A 21,550-nucleotide genomic window follows, 5' to 3' on the forward strand; every position below is an offset into this window, starting at 1 on the left:
TAGTAACTTATTTACTTTTGCACACGATGCACTATACTCCCAATCACTCACGCGCTTTCATTTTCTGGTGTCGAGGCAAAATATCACCCCGCGAAAAGCATCCACTACGTAATAATAAAGTTACCACTACATAACAAAGCTTGCACATAATATAATAAAATTACTACAACATAACAAAGTTTGCACAAGATGTAATAAAGTTACGACATAATAAAAGTAAAATAATCAACTACAGTCGAAACTCGTTGGCTCGATATCCTCGTTGGCTCGAACCAAATTAAAAGGACCGAATTTTATTTACTCTTTGTTCATATGAATTTCGATCGGATGGCTCGATATCTTGAGGGTCGATATTTCTCCACGCTCGAAGTCGTTTTCGCGGTCCCAAACAAGAATTTCACACTTTGATTTGTTTGCTTCGGTCGATGTAATTTTCGCGGGTTCAGTTAAGAATTCCACACCTTGATTTATTTGATTGGCTTCATTGAGCACAAGGTGCTAATCGATTAAAATTGCTTGACTGATATTATAATTATTATCGAATTTAAATGTTTTAACAGTTGAATAAACATGCCATCACTTTAAGTTCTGTCTCTAATTGTTATCCATCCCTAAATTACTATGCATTTTGATATAACTTTTAAGCTATGTTTGTGTTACCCACTGTTTATAGTTGCTTGTTTTCGCATAAACGTATTTTTATCATAAATAAAATAATAAAATGATATTTTCTAATAATCGAATAAGTCATATTACGAAATTTAGGGTGCGTAACTATGCCCAATAAATACTCTTCCTTCTCTTGTGGAGATAGCGTAGCCAATAACAAACGAGGTAAATAAGACTTTATGTAACAAATGAAAAAATAACATTCTGTAAGCAATCCCGCTTGGCTCGATATTCTCGAGGCTCGAAGTACTTTGGCCGGTCCCTAGAATATCGAGCCATCGAGTTTCGACTGTACATAATATAATAAAGTATGGACATAATATAATGATATTTGCACATAATATAATAAAGTATGGACATAATATAATAAAGTATGCACATAACGTAATAAAATGTCTACATGATATAAAGATGTATCCGCATAATATAATAAAAAACTGTCATAATATAAGTACAAAACCACAACATATAAAGATAAACTGACATAACATAACTATGTTTGTACACCATGTAAAGCACTTGGTACATAATGTAATAAGAAACAAACACAATAATAAAGTTTTTGGACTACGAAAGACAGTGCCGGCGTTCATACTATTGAACCGTCAAGGGATTTAGTGCTCACAGTTTTGTTGGCGCCGCTCTGGAGAGCGCGCCTATTATGGAATGGGAATTTATTTTAGTTAGTGGTAGGAGCGGTTTTTAAGTTGATTGACAGTTGGGTTTTACTGTTATTTTATTATGATTAAAAAATGCAAATGGATGGCGATTGCATGGGTGTTAAAAATGCTATTTGTGGTTGAATAGATTGTCTTCAATTTATCTTCAAAACATTATATTTGAAGAACGACAAATAAGTTTAATAACTGTTCCCGTTTCGTTTACGTTTTCCGATTGGTTAACTGTAATATCATGTGCCGGAAATGTAAATATTCGGAGGAGTTCCGAATGAAATGTAAAATGTGTGGACCGGTAATTATGTGAATGGGAATAATTATGTTTTATGTTGTTTTGTTATGTTTACTGCATTAATAAACAATGAGGTAAGCTGTTTTCTTTAATTTAATCGATATTGGATTAAATGTTCACATAACATTTTTTTTAATGTGTTGAAGGTGACATTAGTAAAATTTTATTACGATTGCCCCCGAGTTGTTTTATTTTTAGAACACTACACATATCCGGATGTTGCTATTTTTAGAACCAGAAGGTATTTCCCCGCTATTCATAGGTCAATAATGGAATTTCTACATCGTCGATTAATAGTTGGAAACTCGGTTTTGTCATGAATATACGTTTAAAATAAGTAAACACTAAAAGTGCACACTGACAGTTGAATACGATACATCTAACAATTTGAGTAATTACAGTAAAACATGGATTATAAGTGAATTATACGCGTAAGAGAAGATTTTCTGTCGAAAAAACTAATGTCAACAATCAGCATGGAATTGGGATATTCGTATCAAAGGGCTATTCATGTAAGTAAACTGTATCCTTGAGTAGTTGTGTAAGTTTATGTGTTCAAAAATGTTTTTTTTTATTTATTTTTTTGGAATTCTTAAATCATTTTTATTTGCTAAACGTTAAGACAGCGTTCTAATATTTCTACATGTACTATAAATATACATGTTACATACTTTACATCTACTTACAATGCACCAGTCAATTGTAATCAAAGCCCCACCAGGTCCGAGGAATAGCTGGGACTTTGACTTTCTGTCCAGCCAACCCCGGGTAAAATCCTCGTCCTGCGGGGACGAACTGATGGTCAAATCCTCGCCATATGCCCCGTACCCCAGGGAGCCTAGGTAAGGCATATTCCCTGCTATATCTGGCTCAAAGACAAAACCACCGTATTCACCCGGCACTGCGAGGCCACCTTAAAGTTAAAAACACAGCCCATTTCCCCGGCATATCCCCAGACCTGGAGGGCCGTGGTTACAATTGACTGGTGCATTATGTACATGTTATATATTTTTAAATGTACTTATGTACATCATTTATGTATATGATATGAGTATGTAATCTTTTATTTGATTGTTTTATCTTAGAAAAATATTAGACTTAAAAATACCCATTATTTGTTTACAAACTGCATATTTTCAAAATAAACCTGTATTAAAAGATGTACATGGTTTCGGGTTGGAAGCCACAACAGCTTGGACACGAGCGACATTCGTTTGCTTGTTATCAATTAAAACGTCCAAAAAGGTTACCAACGAATGGTAATTGGACACACATATGATTATCTGGATTGTACTCACTTCTCCACTTTCTTCCATTATTATTGATTTCCTGTTTTAAATGTTTGTTTTAGTGCATTTTTTTTATCATGCTATTGTATGTCTAATGGCAGTAAATAGATTTTTGTCATTTAATACTTAATGATTAGCCATTGGGTGGGATATACCAGTCAACTCAATTTGTCACTTTCAAGTCCAGTCAGGGAAATATTATATGATTTTCATATAATGTTGTAGTTAATTAAAGCAAAACACTCATGCAACCAACCACAGAACGAAGAAAAGTGATGTGCGGAAACATATTATGGTACGATGCTTTGAATTCAGATTATATAAAACTAGGGATGCAAATGCGATCGAACGTTTGGTATTCGAATGTCAAAATAGGTATTCGAATATTCGATGTTTTTGTTGAATTAATAAATTAATAAACTTTTTGCCTAGAACTGTCATCTTCGTCTGTCTTGTTTTTTACAACGATGGACCACTTATGCCATAGGTGTGAACTTGATGACACTATACACGCGTCATATCGGATATATCGCCGGGAACTATAAACGGTCCCCGTAATTTTGCATTTATTGGATGTTAGACAAGTGAAATAAAACACATTCCAATTATTTTGAGTACATTTAAATGACCATGCCAATTAAGGGTTTAAGAGATCGGCCTTTATACCAATGTTTTGTCTTCACTGCTAATCAAGCTTGGCGATATTGCTCAAATCGCCTTGATGATATGAAGGACATGTGCTAGTTATGTGCATTAAACTGTTTCCATGTTTTCAATATAACGCTCTTGCGTACAAAAATTATTTGTATGGTTTTACGTTTAAGGATATATGTCCTGTATTGTTGTACAATACCTAAGGCAAAAGCGACGTTTACACATGGTGTCGTTTTCTATAAATATATTTAGTAAACATCAATCCCAGAACGAGGCTGCAAGTCCCACATTGGCGCATATCGTCATTTAACCGGGAAAAACACAATTCCCTGATCTTATTTTGCATTGTTTACAAAAAAATGAACGCAGAGGAATTGGTACAATTCGTTTTTTTTTTTGGTAAAGATATATCGCTTTTTCTTGGGATATATTTTGAAAATGGGGAAATTCAGAGGCTAATTTGTGGAATTATAAGGGTCCGCCGCGTGTACCGAATACGATCAGGAAGTGTAACAGGGCTCCCGCTATTACGTTAGTGAATAATAATAGTTTACTACAATTCTTAAAGGTTCATTTTGGTGTTCGAATATTCGAATATTCGATCGAAAGAATTACCGAATATTCGAATATCACTTTTGCCATTCGTTTGCATCCCTATATAAAACAGTGCTACATATACACATCGACATCGAGTGTCTTTGGTTCAGGCGCATAGGTAAATTAACCAAATGACCAGGACGTCTACAACGGTGTTTGATTAATATAATTAATATAGACGTTTATTTACGTCAGAAACGGGTGTGAGAACCAGTCTCATACTGGTGTCAGGAGTGAGAACCAGTCTAATACTGGTATCAGGAGTTAGAACCAGTCTCATACTGGTGTCAGGTGTGAGAACCAGTCTCATACTGGTGTCAAGAATGAGAACCAGTCTCATACTGGTGTCAGGAGTGAGAACCAGTCTCATACTGGTGTCAGGGTGTGAGAACCAGTCTCATACTGATGTCAGGATACAAGCGCTCTTGCTGGTGTTCAATTTTTGCACTCAATTAAAACGATAAATTTGACACTTGATAGTATTTCAACACAAATATGAATATCAGTACTTTGTTAATGTTGGATGTAGTGTGTGCTGCAAGTTAGTGTTGGATGTAGTGTGTGCTGCAAGTTAGTGTTGGATGTAGTGTGTGCTGCAAGTTAGTGTTGGGTGTAGTGTGTGCTGCAAGTTAGTGTTGGATGTAGTGTGTGCTGCAAGTTAGTGTTGGATGTAGTGTGTGCTGCAAGTTAGTGTTGGGTGTAGTGTGTGCTGCAAGTTAGTGTTGGATGTAGTGTGTGCTGCAAGTTAGTGTTGGGTGTAGTGTGTGCTGCAAGTTAGTGTGTATGCAGTGGGTGCTGCAAGTAAGTGTTGATGCAGTTGGTGATGCAAGTTAGTGCTGGATGAATGTGTGCTGCAAGTTAGTGTTGGATGTAGTGTGTGCTGCAAGTTAGTGGTTATGCAGGTGTGTGCTGCAAGTTAGTGTGTATGCAGTGTATGCTGCAAGTAAGTGTTGATGCAGTGTGTGCTGCAAGTTAGTGGTTATGCAGGTGTGTGCTGCAAGTTAGTGTGTATGCAGTGTATGCTGCAAGTAAGTGTTGATGCAGTGTGTGCTGCAAGTTAGTGTTGGATGTAGTGTGTGCTGCAAGTAAGTGTTGGATGTAGTGCGTGCTGCAAGTTAGTGTTGGATAAATGTGTGCTGCAAGTTAGTGTTGGATGTAGTGTGTGCTGCAAGTTAGTGTTGGATGTAGTGTGTGCTGCAAGTTAGTGTTGGATGTAGTGTGTGCTGCAAGTTAGTGTTGGATAAATGTGTGCTGCAAGTTAGTGTTGGATGTAGTGTGTGCTGCAAGTTAGTGTTGGATGTAGTGTGTGCTGCAAGTTAGTGTTGGATGTAGTGTGTGCTGCAAGTTAGTGTTGGATAAATGTGTGCTGCAAGTTAGTGTTGGGTGTAGTGTGTGCTGCAAGTTAGTGTGTATGCAGTGGGTGCTGCAAGTAAGTGTTGATGCAGTTGATGATGCAAGTTAGTGTTGGATGTAGTGTGTGCTGCAAGTAAGTGTTGATGCAGTGTGTGCTGCAAGTTAGTGTTGGATGTAGTGTGTGCTGCAAGTTAGTGTTGGATGTAGTGTGTGCTGCAAGTTAGTGTGTATGCAGTTGGTGATGCAAGTTAGTGTGTATGCAGTTGGTGATGCAAGTTAGTGTGTATGCAGGTGTGTGCTGCAATTTAGTGTTGGATGTAGTGTGTGCTGCAAGTAAGTGTGTATGCAGTGTGTGCTGCAAGTTAGTGTGTATGCAGTGGGTGCTGCAAGTAAGTGTTGATGCAGTTGGTGATGCAAGTTAGTGTTGGATGAATGTGTGCTGCAAGTTAGTGTTGGATGTAGTGTGTGCTGCAAGTTAGTGGTTATGCAGGTGTGTGCTGCAAGTTAGTGTGTATGCAGTGTATGCTGCAAGTAAGTGTTGATGCAGTGTGTGCTGCAAGTTAGTGTTGGATGCAGTGTGTGCTGCAAGTTAGTGTTGGATGTAGTGTGTGCTGCAAGTTAGTGTTGATGAAGTTGATGATGCAAGTTAGTGTTGGATGTAGTGTGTGCTGCAAGTAAGTGTTGGATGTAGTGTGTGCTGCAAGTTAGTGTGTATGCAGTGGGTGCTGCAAGTTAGTGTGTATGCAGTGGGTGCTGCAAGTTAGTGCGTATGCAGTGGGTGCTGCAAGTAAGTGTGTATGCAGTGTATGCTGAAAGTTAGTGTGTACGCAGTGTGTGCTGCAAGTTAGTGTGTATGCAGTGTCTGCTGCAAGTTAGTGTGTATGCAGTTGGTGATGCAAGTAAGTGTTGGATGTAGTGTGTGCTGCAAGTTAGTGTGTATGCAGTGTGGGCTGCAAGTTAGTGTGTATGCAGTGTATGCTGCAAGTAAGTGTTGATGCAGTGGGTGCTGCAAGTTAGTGTGTATGCAGTGTGTGCTGCAAATTAATGTGTATGCAGTTGGTGGTGCAAGTTAGTGTTGGATGTAGTGTGTGCTGCAAGTAAGTGTGTAAGCAGTGAGCTAGAAATCAAAGAAGCAACCTTTCTGACAAATTTCCTGGGTATTTGGGCTGAAAATGTTACCTTTAGAGTGTTTACAAGGTTTTTCAATATGTGGGCTCTGTGACCTAGTTTTTGACCCCAGATGACCCATATTCGAACTTGAGCTAGAAATCATCGAAACAACCTTTCGGACAAATTTCCAAGATATTTGGGCTGAAAATGTTACCTCTTGAGTGTTAACAAGGTTTTTCCATAGTTTGGCTCTGTGACCTAGTTTTTGACCCCAGATGACCCGTATTCGATCTTGAGCTAGAAATCATCGAAACAACCATTCTGACAAATTTCCAGGATATTTAGACTGAAAAAGTAGCCTCTAAAGTGTTAACAAGATTTGTCTATTTTGGGGTTATGTGACCTAGTTTTTCATCCCAAATGACCCATATTTGAACTCGTCCGAGTAATTACCGGGACAAACATCCCGACCAAGTTTCGTGACAATTGAGGCAACAATATGACAGAATGGAAGATGATTAAGTGTTCTTGCGTTAATCATTTTATTAAATTACTATACGGACAAAACTTGATATCGTATCCTCTGGCCTTTCATGAAAGGCGATTAATCTGTGAGTAAGCACTCAAGTGAATGATGACATTAGGAAAAGTATTGTAGCACGATGTGTAAATTGAACGAGTGATTTGGACAAAGCTTAGAAACGCTATTATAAATTAATTTAAATGTATTCTTAAACTGTGACAGACCCAGGATACGAACGACACATAACGACACAAAACGACACAAAACAACTAAAACAGACACATACACATATAAAAAAATCGTTTGTATTTTAACGGCATTCGAAACGGTCAACGATATAAGAGTTCACTGGAGCTCAACCAGTCTGTAAATTATTGCACTTTGACAGAACCAGTGTACATGTAATGCATCCAGTCTGATAAAACATGTTGGGTTAATTTTGTTTTAATTGGATTCTATGGCACATCGTATTCAAACGATTTAAAATTTAAGACGAAGATATGTTAAAAGTGATTGGACAACGATGAACTCAATATTTAACAACATAATATGCTGGAATCTTTTTCTGAACCATGTCACAATAAAAAATGATGTGACCCAAACAATATTGATAATGATGGTTTCATGCATGTGTGGTTCATATCTGTTGTTTTTACGTTGTGTGTCTCTTGTTCAATGTCTGTTTGACTTTAGCTCACATAAACTTAATATCCAAACCCTTACCTTTGCCTAAATCAAGAAAACATGTTGTGTAACGCCGAATAAACAGCATCGCCGCATGAACGATATCGACCACGTTTATGCGGTGATTTTCAACGCATAAACAGGAATTTTCTTATTTGGCAAAAAGGCACACTTTCGCCGCATAAAAAACAACAATTAAAACACATACTAGTACAATAGTGGTTGATAAAGTTTCATCAAGATCGGAGTTTTTTGTGTCCACTTAACCAAGCTTTGAACTAGACTTTTTGAGACGTAAACAAAACCGCCATTTGGGACAATCAGAAAATTGAATCGTCGTAAGACGTAACCTCACTTCAAACGTTTCTAGAAAAGTCAATTGTTAACGGCGGACAAACAACAGCAATCTAACAATCCTCACAGCTCCACATGTGCTCTTTATGCTCAGATGAGCTAAGAATTATTTCAATGTCAAGAACCACTTGCTTGTAATTGTGCGATTGTGAAATGTATTCCCGTCTAGGTCATCAGCGTATATCTCTGGTTACCAGGGCAACGAAAGGAATACTTTTGAAAATGATATGGTTTCCAAAAATGTCAACACAACATTAGTTTTGGGCACTTGAACAAGAGGACTCAGATGACTGATATAGGGTCATCATGGACGTTTTTTTTCATTGATTGTGTTTTTATGCACTAGTGATTTGTAAACAAAAAAATGTAGATGTGAACACTCCAAGGGGAGTACTAATTTATTTTGAACTTTCAATTTTGGCTCAACTTTAAAATATTACCTTCAATTTGACCAATTTGTCTGCCTATTTCTCCCGTATTTTCTTCAAAATGACAGTAATATGCTACTATGCCCTAATCTTAATCAACATCATAATCAACAACATCATCACACACACCATCATCAACACCACAATCACAACCACCACCACCATCATCATCATCATCACCATCGTCGTCGTCGTCGTCGTCGTCGTCGTCGTCGTCGTCGTCGTCATCATCATCATCATCATCATCATCATCATCATCATCGTCGTCGTCGTTGCATCATCATCATCATCATCATCATCATCATCATCATCATCATCATCATCATCATTCCCTTATTTTTTTCAAAATGACAGTAATATGCTACGCCCTAATCTTAATCATCATCATAATCAACAACATCATCACAACTATCACCATCATCTCCACAATCACAACCACCATCATTCATACACCAATGAATAAATGTAAGTGACTATGGAGACTACCATGTCACAAGATTTCGGGACGGACGGACGAACGGACGGACATCATCATCATCATCATCATCATCATCAACAACAACAGCAACAACAACGTCATCACAATCGTTTTTGTTGAAATATTAGAACTTTATAATAAATGGTTTAGTTAATCCCATTTATGTGCTACAAAGGCACAGTTGCGCCCCATATAAGCAATTTCTTCTTTATGCGTTGGGCGTAACCGCATAAACGTTGTCGCCCTGTTTATGCGTTGAAACACGTTTGTGCGGCGATGCTGCTATGCGGCGTTACAATGCTGACACCCACTAAATCACATCAACAGAGTTGCATTCATAACTGGATACTTATCAAATGCAATATAGATTATTCTGGCCAAATTAAGCATTGCATACGCGGAAATTTCCCCGCATTCCAAGACAGTGTCATAACGAGCAGATGCTTCTGGTAATATTGTTTAATTGAAAGCGGAAACACATGCTATCAACCAGACAGCTTCACAGTTTTTCTCTAATATTCTGTATATATTCATTACTAATTTTATCAGCTTTTCCGTAACAGTATATGGATATAAATCAGCAACATTTAGCTGTTGTTTTTTTCCATAATTACTGTTCTGTAGAAAGTGTGTAAAGTTCCATTACAGGCAAATCAAAATCGATTATAATACAGGGTACCTGAATGGAATGTAACAGATACATATCCACGGAAAATATCATCAAGATAAATGACCAAATGATATCGCCCATAAAAAAGATAAAGTCCAAGTATCAGTAATATAAGGAAACAGTGAAAGCGGTTCTTAACAACAAGCTGTTGATTCATGGTATTGGTAATGGTTATATGAAATAAATATGGACTAAGATGCAAACATTCTCAGTAAGGCAATCAAATGACAAAAGTATAATTATATACTTTGAATCAGTACAAATTGTGAGCAATGTTAGAACAGCAGCTGTCAAAATTTAGACAGCGAATTTAAATACACTAACCAAATTACAAATAAATAAAGTATGATCTTAGCACGGCGATAAACAAATTGCCATGTGTTTTAATGAGGCAAACACTTAGCAAAATTATCCCAGTATAAGTGAAATTAGAATTATGAACACTAAACATGAGTCCGAGTTAAAGTCTTTATGAAAGAAGGGGCGACAGTAAATTGATTCACAAGTTCACAAATATTTGTCATTACAAAAGTTCTGACTGTGGGTAATGGCCAAATAATATTATTATTGACTTACCACGGGGATGAGAAGTGTGCCGATACTCTCGATAAGGCCACGGAGGTCGATCTTCCTCTCCCCCTCAACCTCATCGGAACCGGTGGAGGAAGATACCATAGAGATACTACTGGTTTTCCTTCTGGAAGTGGAGGTGTTACCGGCTTCGTGGCTAATGTGTTGACCACTGACTGATCGGACCGGGGAACGACTCTTTCGCTCACAACACTCGCATTTGCTACATCCAGTGGACGGATCGTCTGTGGCACTTTTTGTTTGTGTTGCCGCCATTGTGGCAGTGTCAAGTGAGTTTGATTGTTTTCGTGAGGTATTTGTTTTGAGTTTATTCGGTGTAACATCTGAAATTGTTGCATTTGAGACATCCGGGTTTGAATTGTTTGTTGACAAAATTAAATTTGATCCCTCCGGTGTGTCAGCGGAGTTTTTTTCACTTGCCGTTCCAATTGAAGTCAATTGTTTTGGTGTTGTCTCTATTCTTTCTGACATCATTAACATGATAGGACAACGACTGCCCTCCTTCTTGTTCGGTGCATGTTGTTCCGCGAACGGACATTCATTACGTGAGCATTTAGAGCCTTGTCCGTCTCTTTCACATTGCCTATCATCATGACACCGTTCTTTCTGTTTGTTATGATCGCTGACATAGTTGGTGTACATCTTGCACCCCCTCCTTCGCGTGGTCTCTGTAAGTAAACAATTAATAAAAAATAAATGCGTAGCAAACCAGTATTTACTAAGTGCACAGACCTTAAATCAGCAAATTCATTTTCTTTATGGTTGAGGAAGACTATGCTTAAATTAATTCAAATGTAAATGCAATTTATTAAAATGAATGACAGAAGAAAGTCTGCGTCAAAAGGACGGAAACATCGTTTGAGGCTGGGTTTTCTCTTGTAATTGGGGATTTGCAAACAATGACAATGCTACATTGCGAGACAGAATGATAATATTTCTAATGCTCAACATCGAGTCTGGGAGACTCGCGCCATAAAAAGAACGCCCGGTAATAAATTTTGTTTTCAAAATTGAACGAGAATTATCCCGTTCAGTTGTGCAATAAAGCTAAACCAGATTAGTTTTATTACAGCGATAGGGAGGGCACTAAATAACGAGGTATATACAAATAAAACTGGAAATGGATCGTTCTCTTTTTAAACAAAAACCATAAAGACTTTCAGAGCGTATACGTAGCTATTCGCATTTTTTCTATATACATATCGAATTAGTTCTATTGCATGAATCAAAACACAACTCTCTTCGGAATCATTATTATATACTTAAATATACCTTAGATATATGTTCAGACATCAAAGATTTCAAAATCAATACAATAAACACTGATAGCAATTAGGGATTTGTTATCAAAATAATAAGCACATTTCTTGCATCAAAGACAATCAATTAATAACTTCAGTCTTTTTTGAATCTGCTGATACCATAGCGAAACAGCAGCACAAAAAAGATAGCAGACCCTACGAAAGTGAATTCACGCATAATTTATGTGTTAAAAATATCAAACATCAATTCGGTATTGTGGCAACGGTGGTATTGGAAGGCACCGTGCTATCGAGGAGGAGTCGCTATTTGTGAAGATCTCTCGCAAATAATGCCCTTGTCCTGTAAAGCCACGAGATTAGCTACCTCCGCGCTCGACACATTCATTGACGGGACTGCCACATTAAGGTTTTTGCAATACGATGTAAGGCCATTTTTTTATAAATTGGTTAACGGATTTTTTTTTTAAATGTTGGACGGGTGGTGCGAAAAAAAAAAGGATTTCATGCTTATACTATTATTTTTACAATACATGTACATGCATTTTTTATAGTGTTTGTGGCGAAACCCAAAACCAAAAGTTCAAAATAACAACAAACAGGAAAGACATGTTCATACATACATATGAATAACATTTGAAATGCTTAAGTATGTTTTGATTTCCATGCAACACGATGTCTTCAATGCCTCAATATTATAATGAATATTGATATGTTCAAATGCTCACTTTATCATACACTTATGTTTGGCTTTACGGTCCAATTTTCTCTCCTACCAATTTCAAATTCAAATTAATGTAATCATTATATAAACATTTTATACACTTCCACCCAAAAATAATGCACCAGTCAATTGTTACCACGGCCCCCAGGTCCAGGGGTATACTGGGGATAGCCGGGGAAATGGGCCGTGTGTTTACCTTCCAGGTGGTCCCGCAGTGCCGGGTGAATGGGGTGGTTTTGTTTTCGTGCCAAATATAGCGGGGAATGGGTCTTACATAAAGTCCCTTGGGTGCGGGGGCATTTGGCAGGGGTTTCACCAGTAGTTGCCTGGGCTTGGCTAGACCGAAAACCGAAAGTCAAAGTACCCCCTATTCCCCGGACCTTGGGGGGGGGCTGTGGTTACAATTGTCTGGTGCACAATGTCACATTTTAAGTCAATATTATTACAAACTTTCAATTTTACTGTCACTTTTTGTTGATGTTTTTTGAAGCACATCCTCGCTGCAAGAGTTTTCCTATTTGCAACACTATTTCCACATATCAACCTTACAATGAATTTGCCTGTGTCTCCTCCTTGCTGGGCACTACTTCTTCTCAACAGAAAAAGCACAATGTAACAAATTACACTGACTCAATTATTTATTAAATGGAATAAGGAAATGTAAATAATAAAAATGACTTTATATTCAGTAATGAATTCTTTGAAGTTAAGATATTTCTCTACAGCTTTAGCAAAATATAAGTTACACCAGATTTTGATTACTTGGATAGTAGTCTCCATATAATTTGTTTAACAATTAATGCCCCCTGCGACAAACACAGGACAATATATTTTATCAATTCCTCTGGTTAATATGTGATTTCTTACCATTGATACAGACATCATCCTTGATGTCAGTTATACAAAAAAAATAGTTTAAATGCAGATGGTATGTTGAAAATGAGAATTTTTTTTTTGTATGATCTCAGCTCAATTGAGGCCGCCATTTTGAAAATAATTCAAACTGCATTATTATGTTGCAAAGGAACAGGCAACAGGTTTTACATCATTTCATGTGCGCAAAAACAAACAAACTGATTTACGTTTTTCAATATTTAAAAAAAAAAATACCCAAAAATTTTTTTTATATATATTTTTTTTTTGAAGTTTTCGAAATAATTGGGCGTTGGATCCGTTAACCAATTTATTAAAAAAAAACTAACATGGCCTGTTTTGTGATCTTCGCAAGATATTAATTCTGCTTAAGACATTAATCCATCGTAAAATATAAGACATGTATACGGCGTAAAATAGTAGTCCTAAAAAAAGTGTTTGACATAATTTGTTTTGCAATTTATTTGATTGTGGATCGCATATCTAGAACCAAAACTTTATTTTTTGGACAAAATTCCTCAACTCTTAAAATCTACTTTCAAAATGAAGGGCCATTTTGAAGGCTATTGTCTATATAGTGGATGCATTCGGGCCATATTGAAGGCCATTGTCCATCTAGTTGATACATGGGGCCATCTTGAATGCCATTGTCAATGAAATTGATGCATTCGGGCAATCTTTAAGGTCATCGTCCATGCAGTTGATGCATTCAGGCCATTTTGAGGGCCATTGTCCATGAAGTTGATACATGAGGAAATCTTGAAGGCCATTGTTCAAGTAGTTGATACACGCCGGCCATATTGAAGGCTATTGCCCATGTAAATGATACAAGGGTCCATCTGGAAGGCCATTGTTCAAGTAGTGGATGCACGAAGCCATATTAAATGTCATTGTCAATATAGTGGATGCACGAGGCCATCTTAAAGTCAATTATCCATTTAGTTGATGCCCGGGGCCATCTTGCAGGCAATTGCACTTGTGGTTGAAACAAGGAGCCATCTTGAAAGACATCGTCCATGTAGTTGATTCATTGGGGCCATTTTGAAGGCCACTGACCATGTAGTTGATGCACGGGACCATCTTGGAGGCCATTGTCCATATAGTTGATGCACGAGGCCATCTTGATGGCCATTGTCCATGTAGTTGAAACAAGGAGCCATCTTGATGGCCATTGTCCATGTAGTTGATGCACGGGGCCATCTTGATGGCCATTGTCCATGTAGTTGATGCACGGGGCCATCTTGATGGCCATTGTCCATGTAGTTGATGCACGGGGCCATCTTGATGGCCATTGTCCATGTAGTTGATGCACGGGGTCATCTTGATGGCCATTGTCCATGTAGTTGAAACAAGGAGCCATCTTGATGGCCATTGTCCATGTAGTTGATGCACGGGGCCATCTTGATGGCCATTGTCCATGTAGTTGATGCACGGGGCCATCTTGATGGCCATTGTCCATGTAGTTGAAACAAGGAGCCATATTGAAAGCCATCGTCCATGTAGTTGATTCATTGGGGACCATTTTGAAGGCCATTGACCATGTAGTTGATGCACGGGGCCATCTTGGAGGCCATTGTCCATAAAGTTGATGCATGGGGCCATCTTGAAGGTCATTGTCCATGTAGTTGGTACATGGGGCCATCTTGAAGGTCATTGTCCATGTAGTTGATACATGGAGCCATCTTGAAGGCCATTGTCCATGTACTTGATGCATGGGTCCATCTTGAAGGTCATTGTTCATGTAGTTCGTACATGATACCATCCTGAAGGTCATTGTCCATGTAGTTGGTAGATGGGGCCATCTTGAAGGTCATTGTCCATGTAGTTGGTACATTGGGCCATCTTGAAGGCCATTGTCCATGTAGTTCGTACATGATACCATCCTGAAGGTCATTGTCCATGTAGTTGGTAGATGGGGCCATCTTTAAGGCCAATGTCCATGTAGTTGATGCATGGAGCCATCTTGATGGCCATTGTCCATGTAGTTGATGCACGGGGCCATCTTACCAAAATTGCTATGTTTTTATAAAACACATCGAAGGGAAGAGCTTCATTGGTCGCATTTAATACAGTTTATTTGATTTTGCAAGTAAAACCTTCAATTTAATTTGTGACGCTCGGTAAATATATCACTGAAATTCGTAATCCTTGATAACACGGCCACAATGCAAAAATCCAAATGTAAAAAAAGTGCGTGTGGTAACTAAGACAAAACACTTCCTACGTTAGTCAATATAATTGAAAACAAAGATAATTGTAACAAGTATCAACGATTCATTCCAAATGCTGTTATTACAGATAGGATTTTACAATAATTGACTTTTTCTATGACAAATGTCATAGAAAATTGTCATAGAAAATTACCAATGGCATAGATTTATCTTACATAAGCCGTTAAAAGTAGAACATTAACGACTTACAGCAAATATTTATCAATTGTAGAATATCTAGAAAGGGCGCATTATTTAGACAGTATGAGATAAAATAAACATATTAATATCGTTGTGTAAATAACGTAAAAGGTTAGACAGACTGATTTTTCCTGGAAACCACAGGCAATCGGAATCAATCGGTCAATAGACAATAGAGTAAACGAAATAATGGATAGTTAAGAAAATACAAGTTGGCATCACAACAAATATTTATTTAAGTCAATTATTCTAATTCAGTCTGAAAGAAATCCATTCACTTATGCAATGAGAACAGAGAAGTGAATGTATATTTAATATTAGTAGTATCGATGACGTTGTACTGTGGAAGAGTAGATGCGTTGTGCCTTCGTCGTCTATAGAACTGCCAACATGTCATTTTATTTCTACCTACTTGTAATTAACGACCATAATATTTATTTGTCTATTAGTTGCCTAAGTTAACTACTTAGTTCCAAAGTCAAAATGGTAAGGTCCTACATTAAAGTGATAAGTATGATGGTGTTCAAGTCAATTAATAAATATTTATAGAACTGTTTGATATTCTTGATAGTTTAACCAAGTTTCCATTAATCATCAAATAGTTGACCTAAAATATATATAGTGTAGCATGATGCCCTAATTTGAACATATGATTCCTCCTACGTAACTACGTAACAAACTGGACGAACTTATCTCTCGCATGGTATGAAACCACTGAGGGTGCAAATCACATATACCCCTCTACTAAGTTACGAAAAATTCATGTCGGGGGCGGATACCTCATCCTCATTGCAGCCTAAAGGGGCGTATAACTCATCTCTAGTGCAGCCTAAAGGGGGCGGATACCTCATCTCTAGTGCAGCCTAAAGGGGGCGGATACCTCATCTCTAGTGCAGCCTAAAGGGGGCGTATAACTCATCTCTAGTGCAGCCTAAAGGGGGCGGATAACTCATCTCCAGTGCAGCCTAAAGGGGCGGATACCTCATCCCCAGTGCAGCCTAAAGACGGCGGATACCTCATCTCCAGTGCCGCCTAAATGGGGCGGATATGCCCATCTCCAGAGCAGCCTAAAAGGAGCGGGTACCCTCATATCCAGTGCAGCCTAAAAGGGGCGGATACCCCCCCATCTCCAGAGCAGTCTAACTGGGGAAAATACCTCATCCCCAGTGCAGCCTAAGGGGGCGGTTACCTCATCCCCAGTGCAGCCTAAAGGGGGCGGATACCTCATCTCGAGTGCAGCCTAAATGGGGCGGATATGCCCATCTCCAGTGCAGCCTAAAAGGGGCGGGTACCCTCTTCTCCAGTGTAGCCTCAAGGTGGCGGATATGCCCATCTCAAGTGCAGCCTAAAGGGGGCGGATACCCCTATCTCTAGTGCAGCCGAAATGGGGCGGCTACCCCCATCACCATTGAAGCCTTAAGGGGTGGCAACCCTCATCTCCAGTGCAGCCTAAAGGGGGCGGATACCCTCATAGTTAGATGAGATGTAAAGCTGAAGAAAACAGTTTAGCGCCAAAGAAGTGAGAGGAGAGAATAATGAGGGATCAGCTTCGATGTTAAATGGAGGCCCACAATACTCTATGCACGTGACGTTTGTTTGTGAAACATGATGCAACACTGTCATCCCAAAGGGAGGCGCAGAGCCTCGACAAAAATTATCACCCTTTTCGATGAGAATAAGTGAAGGACATAAGATGGTTATCACATTACAGATTAACTCATACTTCTTCGTCATGGTAAGAGCTGTCTGATAGTCCACATACTGTGTCAATATTCTTTCATAATTCAATACTATATTTTCATTTATTAACTCACATGTACACTTTCAAGCACACCACCAATGTCAGGTTTTGATTGATGTAAATTTCAATACATTCTTATTATATGGTGTTTGAAGTGTTAACATGCCCATTTTAGCACCTACATATTTATACTCGTCTGTCTATTTAAACAAAATGCACATATTTGTATAAGATATTTCAATATTTGAGTAGATTTATTTTCGTTATCAACACCTTCTATGTTTAGTCAGACAGATTTCCTCTTACATTGAGCAAACATCATTATCATAATCTTACAGATAATTGATTATGTTTTATCTTCAAAGATATAACACTGACTCGCCCATCGTTATTCATAAATTCAGTTGCATTCATTTTCCTTACCACGCATGTGTCACTCTGATTGTAATTGGACGATATTATCATTACTCTTAAAGGGACTTGCTCGTGTTTTTGGAACATTTTTTCCCCCGGTAATGCATCGGAAAACACTTGTTTTATCATTGTTTTACTCTTTGATACCGACATTGCAGAAAAATACAATCAAAGTACAAAAAGAAAATCTAGTTTTAGACCTGATCGAAACCACGTTGGTGCTGTCAAGAAATAAAAGAATACTGATTTCTCATCCACGCGACCAGGACTCACATATTATGCTGGATATTTTAAGATTATATCAAAACATTGTAAACGTCACGTGATAATGTCAATCGATCAATCACGTTACAGTCTTTTGCTGACGGTTTGGAAATCGTGGACTTCAAAGAAAATATTTGAGCTTATATCAACATTTGTTGAAGGGTTCCAGCTGTCAGTATCTTAGTTTTAACTCTCGTGATGATTTGACACACTTTATTTTGTATTTGAACAAAAGTCCGTAAAAAGTACATTTTACAAACCATGAGCGAGTTCCTTTCAAGAAAATTCGCATCATGTTTATTCTCATGGGTTAGCGGCATTTTTCAATTGAGGCTTTATGTTTTGGTAAGATTCATTTAACTTGTCAACGGACCGTCAATTGTAATCATTACTTTGATTTTGATATAGGTTTATTAATCAAAAATAATTCATCGGGGCCTCATGAAGAGAGTCGGAATTATGAAGATTAATTAAATTCCATCAAGTACTTTCAGGTTATGCTACGGACAAGATCAAAGTAACAAAGGCAATAACGCTGAAATGGAGCCTTTTTCATTGTACTTCCTCTCATTGTGCAGAGTATGAAAAATTATTAGATTCGATCAAGAATTTTTCAAGTTATGCTCCGGACAAGAAAATGAAACAAAAGGAACTCTGTAATTAGCTAAAATAGAGTAATGGTTCCTGTACATTGCACCTCCTCTCATTATGTTTGACCATTGTATGAAGTTTAATTAAATTCCATCCAGTAGTGTTTTTTTTTTAAGTTTTGCTCCGGACAAGGAAACATGCAACGGACCGACCGACAACGGTTAGCGCAGTGGTTAGTGCACTCGCATCTCATCCAGGCGACCTGGGCTCAATTCCGTGGCTGGACGCATGTGAGCTTGGTTTGTGGTCACCAAGTCGGACAAGTGGGTTTTCTCCGGGTACATCAGTAACCCCAACCACACAAGACCACACTCGCGTAACATCGTACCAAGGAGAGTAATCAATATAATGATGTAATAACTTGTTTCACAATCGTTGTAAAATAAATACGTTTTAACAGCTCCGAAGCCGGATTTTTTTTATTTGATGATGCAATTTTGCAAACCTAATATTTGAGCTAATATTTTTAACCCAAAAGACCCATATCTATACTTAATGGTGCCAGAGTGGTAGTCTGTAGTTTCACTGTTGTGCTGACAGGTCAATGGTGTGTGTACCAGTGTGAAAGCATGTGTGCGCGTGTGTGTATGTATGTGAAGTAACCAAATGTCATGAAATTGAAAAAAAAAATGGAAAAACTGTAATTTTTGCTAATTTTTTATTATACTTTGGAGAAAAAAAATTGTAAAAGTTTTCATGAAAATTTGAGAATTTTTTTATGACATTGGGAAAAAATTTCCTAAGATTTGACCTAGTTTTTGATCTGAGGTGACCCATATTCACAAATGTTTAAGACAACAAGAAGACAAATATTCTGAGCAAGTTAAATAAAGATTTGACAAAAATTAATGAATTTTTATGGCCGTGGAATTCTTTCTCCTAAGGCAGTAACTCTGTAATTAGCTGAAATAGAATTGCAATACCTGTACACTGAACTCCCTCTCATTATGATCTATCACTGTATGAAGTTTTATTAAATTCCATCCAATAGTTTTCAAGTTATGCTCCGGACAAGAAAAAGTAACAAAGGGCAGTAACTCTGTAATTAGCTGAAATAGAATTGCAATTCCTGTACACTGCACTCCCTCACATTATGATCTATCACTGTATGAAGTTTTATTAAATTCCATCCAATAGTTTTCAAGTTATGATCCGGACAAGAAAAAAGTAACAAAGGGCAATAACTCTGTAATTGAATGAAAAAGAATTGCGGTTCCTGTACATTACACTTCCTCTCATTATGATCTATCACTGTATGAAGTTTTATTAAATTCCATCCAATCATTTTTAAGTTATGCTCCAGACAAGAAAAAGTAACAAAGGGCAGTAACTCTGTAATTAGCTGAAATAGAATTGCGGTTCCTGTACACTGCACTTCCTCTCATTTTGATCTATCACTTAAGAAGATATATTAAATTCCATCCAATAGTTTTAAAGTTATGCTCCGGACAAGAAAAAGTAACAAAGGGCAGTAACTCTGTAATAAGCTGAAATAGAATTGCGGTTCCTGTACACTGCACTCCCTCTCATTATGATCTATCACTGTATGGAGTTTTATTAAATTCCATCCAATAGTTTTCAAGTTATGCTCCAGACAAGAAAAAAAGTAACAAAGGGCAGTAACTCTGCAATTAGCTGAAATAAAATTGCGGTTCTTGTACACTGCACTCCCTCTCATTATGATCTATCATTGTATGAAGTTTTATTAAATTCCATCCAATAGTTTTCAAGTTATGCTCCGGACAAGAAAAAGTAACAAAGGGCAGTAACTCTGTAATTAGCTGAAAAAGAATTGCGGTTCCTGTACACTGCATTCCCTCTCATTTTGATCTATCACTTAAGAAGATTTATTAAATTCCATCCAATAGTTTTCAAGTTATACTCCAGACAAGAAAAAAGTAACAAAGGGCAGTAACTCTGCAATTAGCTGAAATAGAACTGCGGTTCCTGTACACTGCACTCCCTCTCATTATGATCTATCATTGTATGAAGTTTTATTAATTCCCATCCAATAGTTTTCAAGTTATTCTCCGGACAAGAAAAAGTAACAAAGGGCAGTAACTCTGTTATTAGCTGAAAGAGAAGTGCGGTTCCTGTACGCTGCACTCCCTCTCATTATGATCTATCACTGTATGAAGTTTTATTAAATTCCATCTAATAGTTTTCAAGTTATGCTCCGGACAAGAAAAACGAAACAAAGGGCAGTAACTTTGTAATTAGCTGAAATGGAATTGCGGTTCCTGTACACTGCACTCCCTCTCATTATGATCTATCACTGTATGAAATTTTATTAAATTCCATCCAATAGTTTTTAAGTTATGCTCCGGACAAGATAAAAAGTAACAAAGGGCAGTAACTCTGTAGCTAGCTGAAATAGAGTTATGGTTCTTGTGCACTTCACTTCCTCTCATTGTGCTTGACCATTGTATAATGTTTTACTAAATTCCATCTAGTCGTTTGCAAGTTAATGTCTGGAAAAGCAGAAAAATAAATAAAGGGAAATAACTCAGTAATTAGTTTAGGTAGGGTTATGGTTCTTGAACACTGCACTTCCTCTCACTGTGCTTTACTATTGTATGAAGTTCCAATGAATTCCATCCAGTACTTTCCAAGTTATACTCCGGACAAAAAAAAATAACATTACTCCGGACAAAAAAAAATAGCATGGGCAATAACTCAGTAATAAGCCAGAATAGAGTTATGGTTATTGTACACTGCACTTCCTCTCACTGTGCTTTATCATTGTATGAAGTTCCAATGAATGCCATCCAGTACTTTTCAAGTTATACTCCAGACAAAAAAAGTAACAAGGGGCAATTACTCAGTAATAAGCAAGAATAGAGT

General features: G+C 37.6%; 1 protein-coding gene across 1 annotated transcript in view; it reads right to left on the reverse strand.

Annotated features, from left to right (window-relative positions):
* Positions 1–21,550, reverse strand: part of LOC128226858 (guanylate cyclase soluble subunit alpha-2-like) — a 96,815-nt gene that overhangs the window by 59,501 nt on the left and 15,764 nt on the right. The window contains exon 2 of the mRNA XM_052936943.1: positions 10,355–11,037. Within this exon, the coding sequence (XP_052792903.1) occupies positions 10,355–11,011 (657 nt within the window). The 5' untranslated portion in view covers positions 11,012–11,037. The remainder of the gene's footprint in view (positions 1–10,354; positions 11,038–21,550) is intronic.

Source organism: Mya arenaria, chromosome 3 (assembly GCF_026914265.1).
Source record: "Mya arenaria isolate MELC-2E11 chromosome 3, ASM2691426v1".
NCBI lineage: Eukaryota > Metazoa > Mollusca > Bivalvia > Myida > Myidae > Mya > Mya arenaria.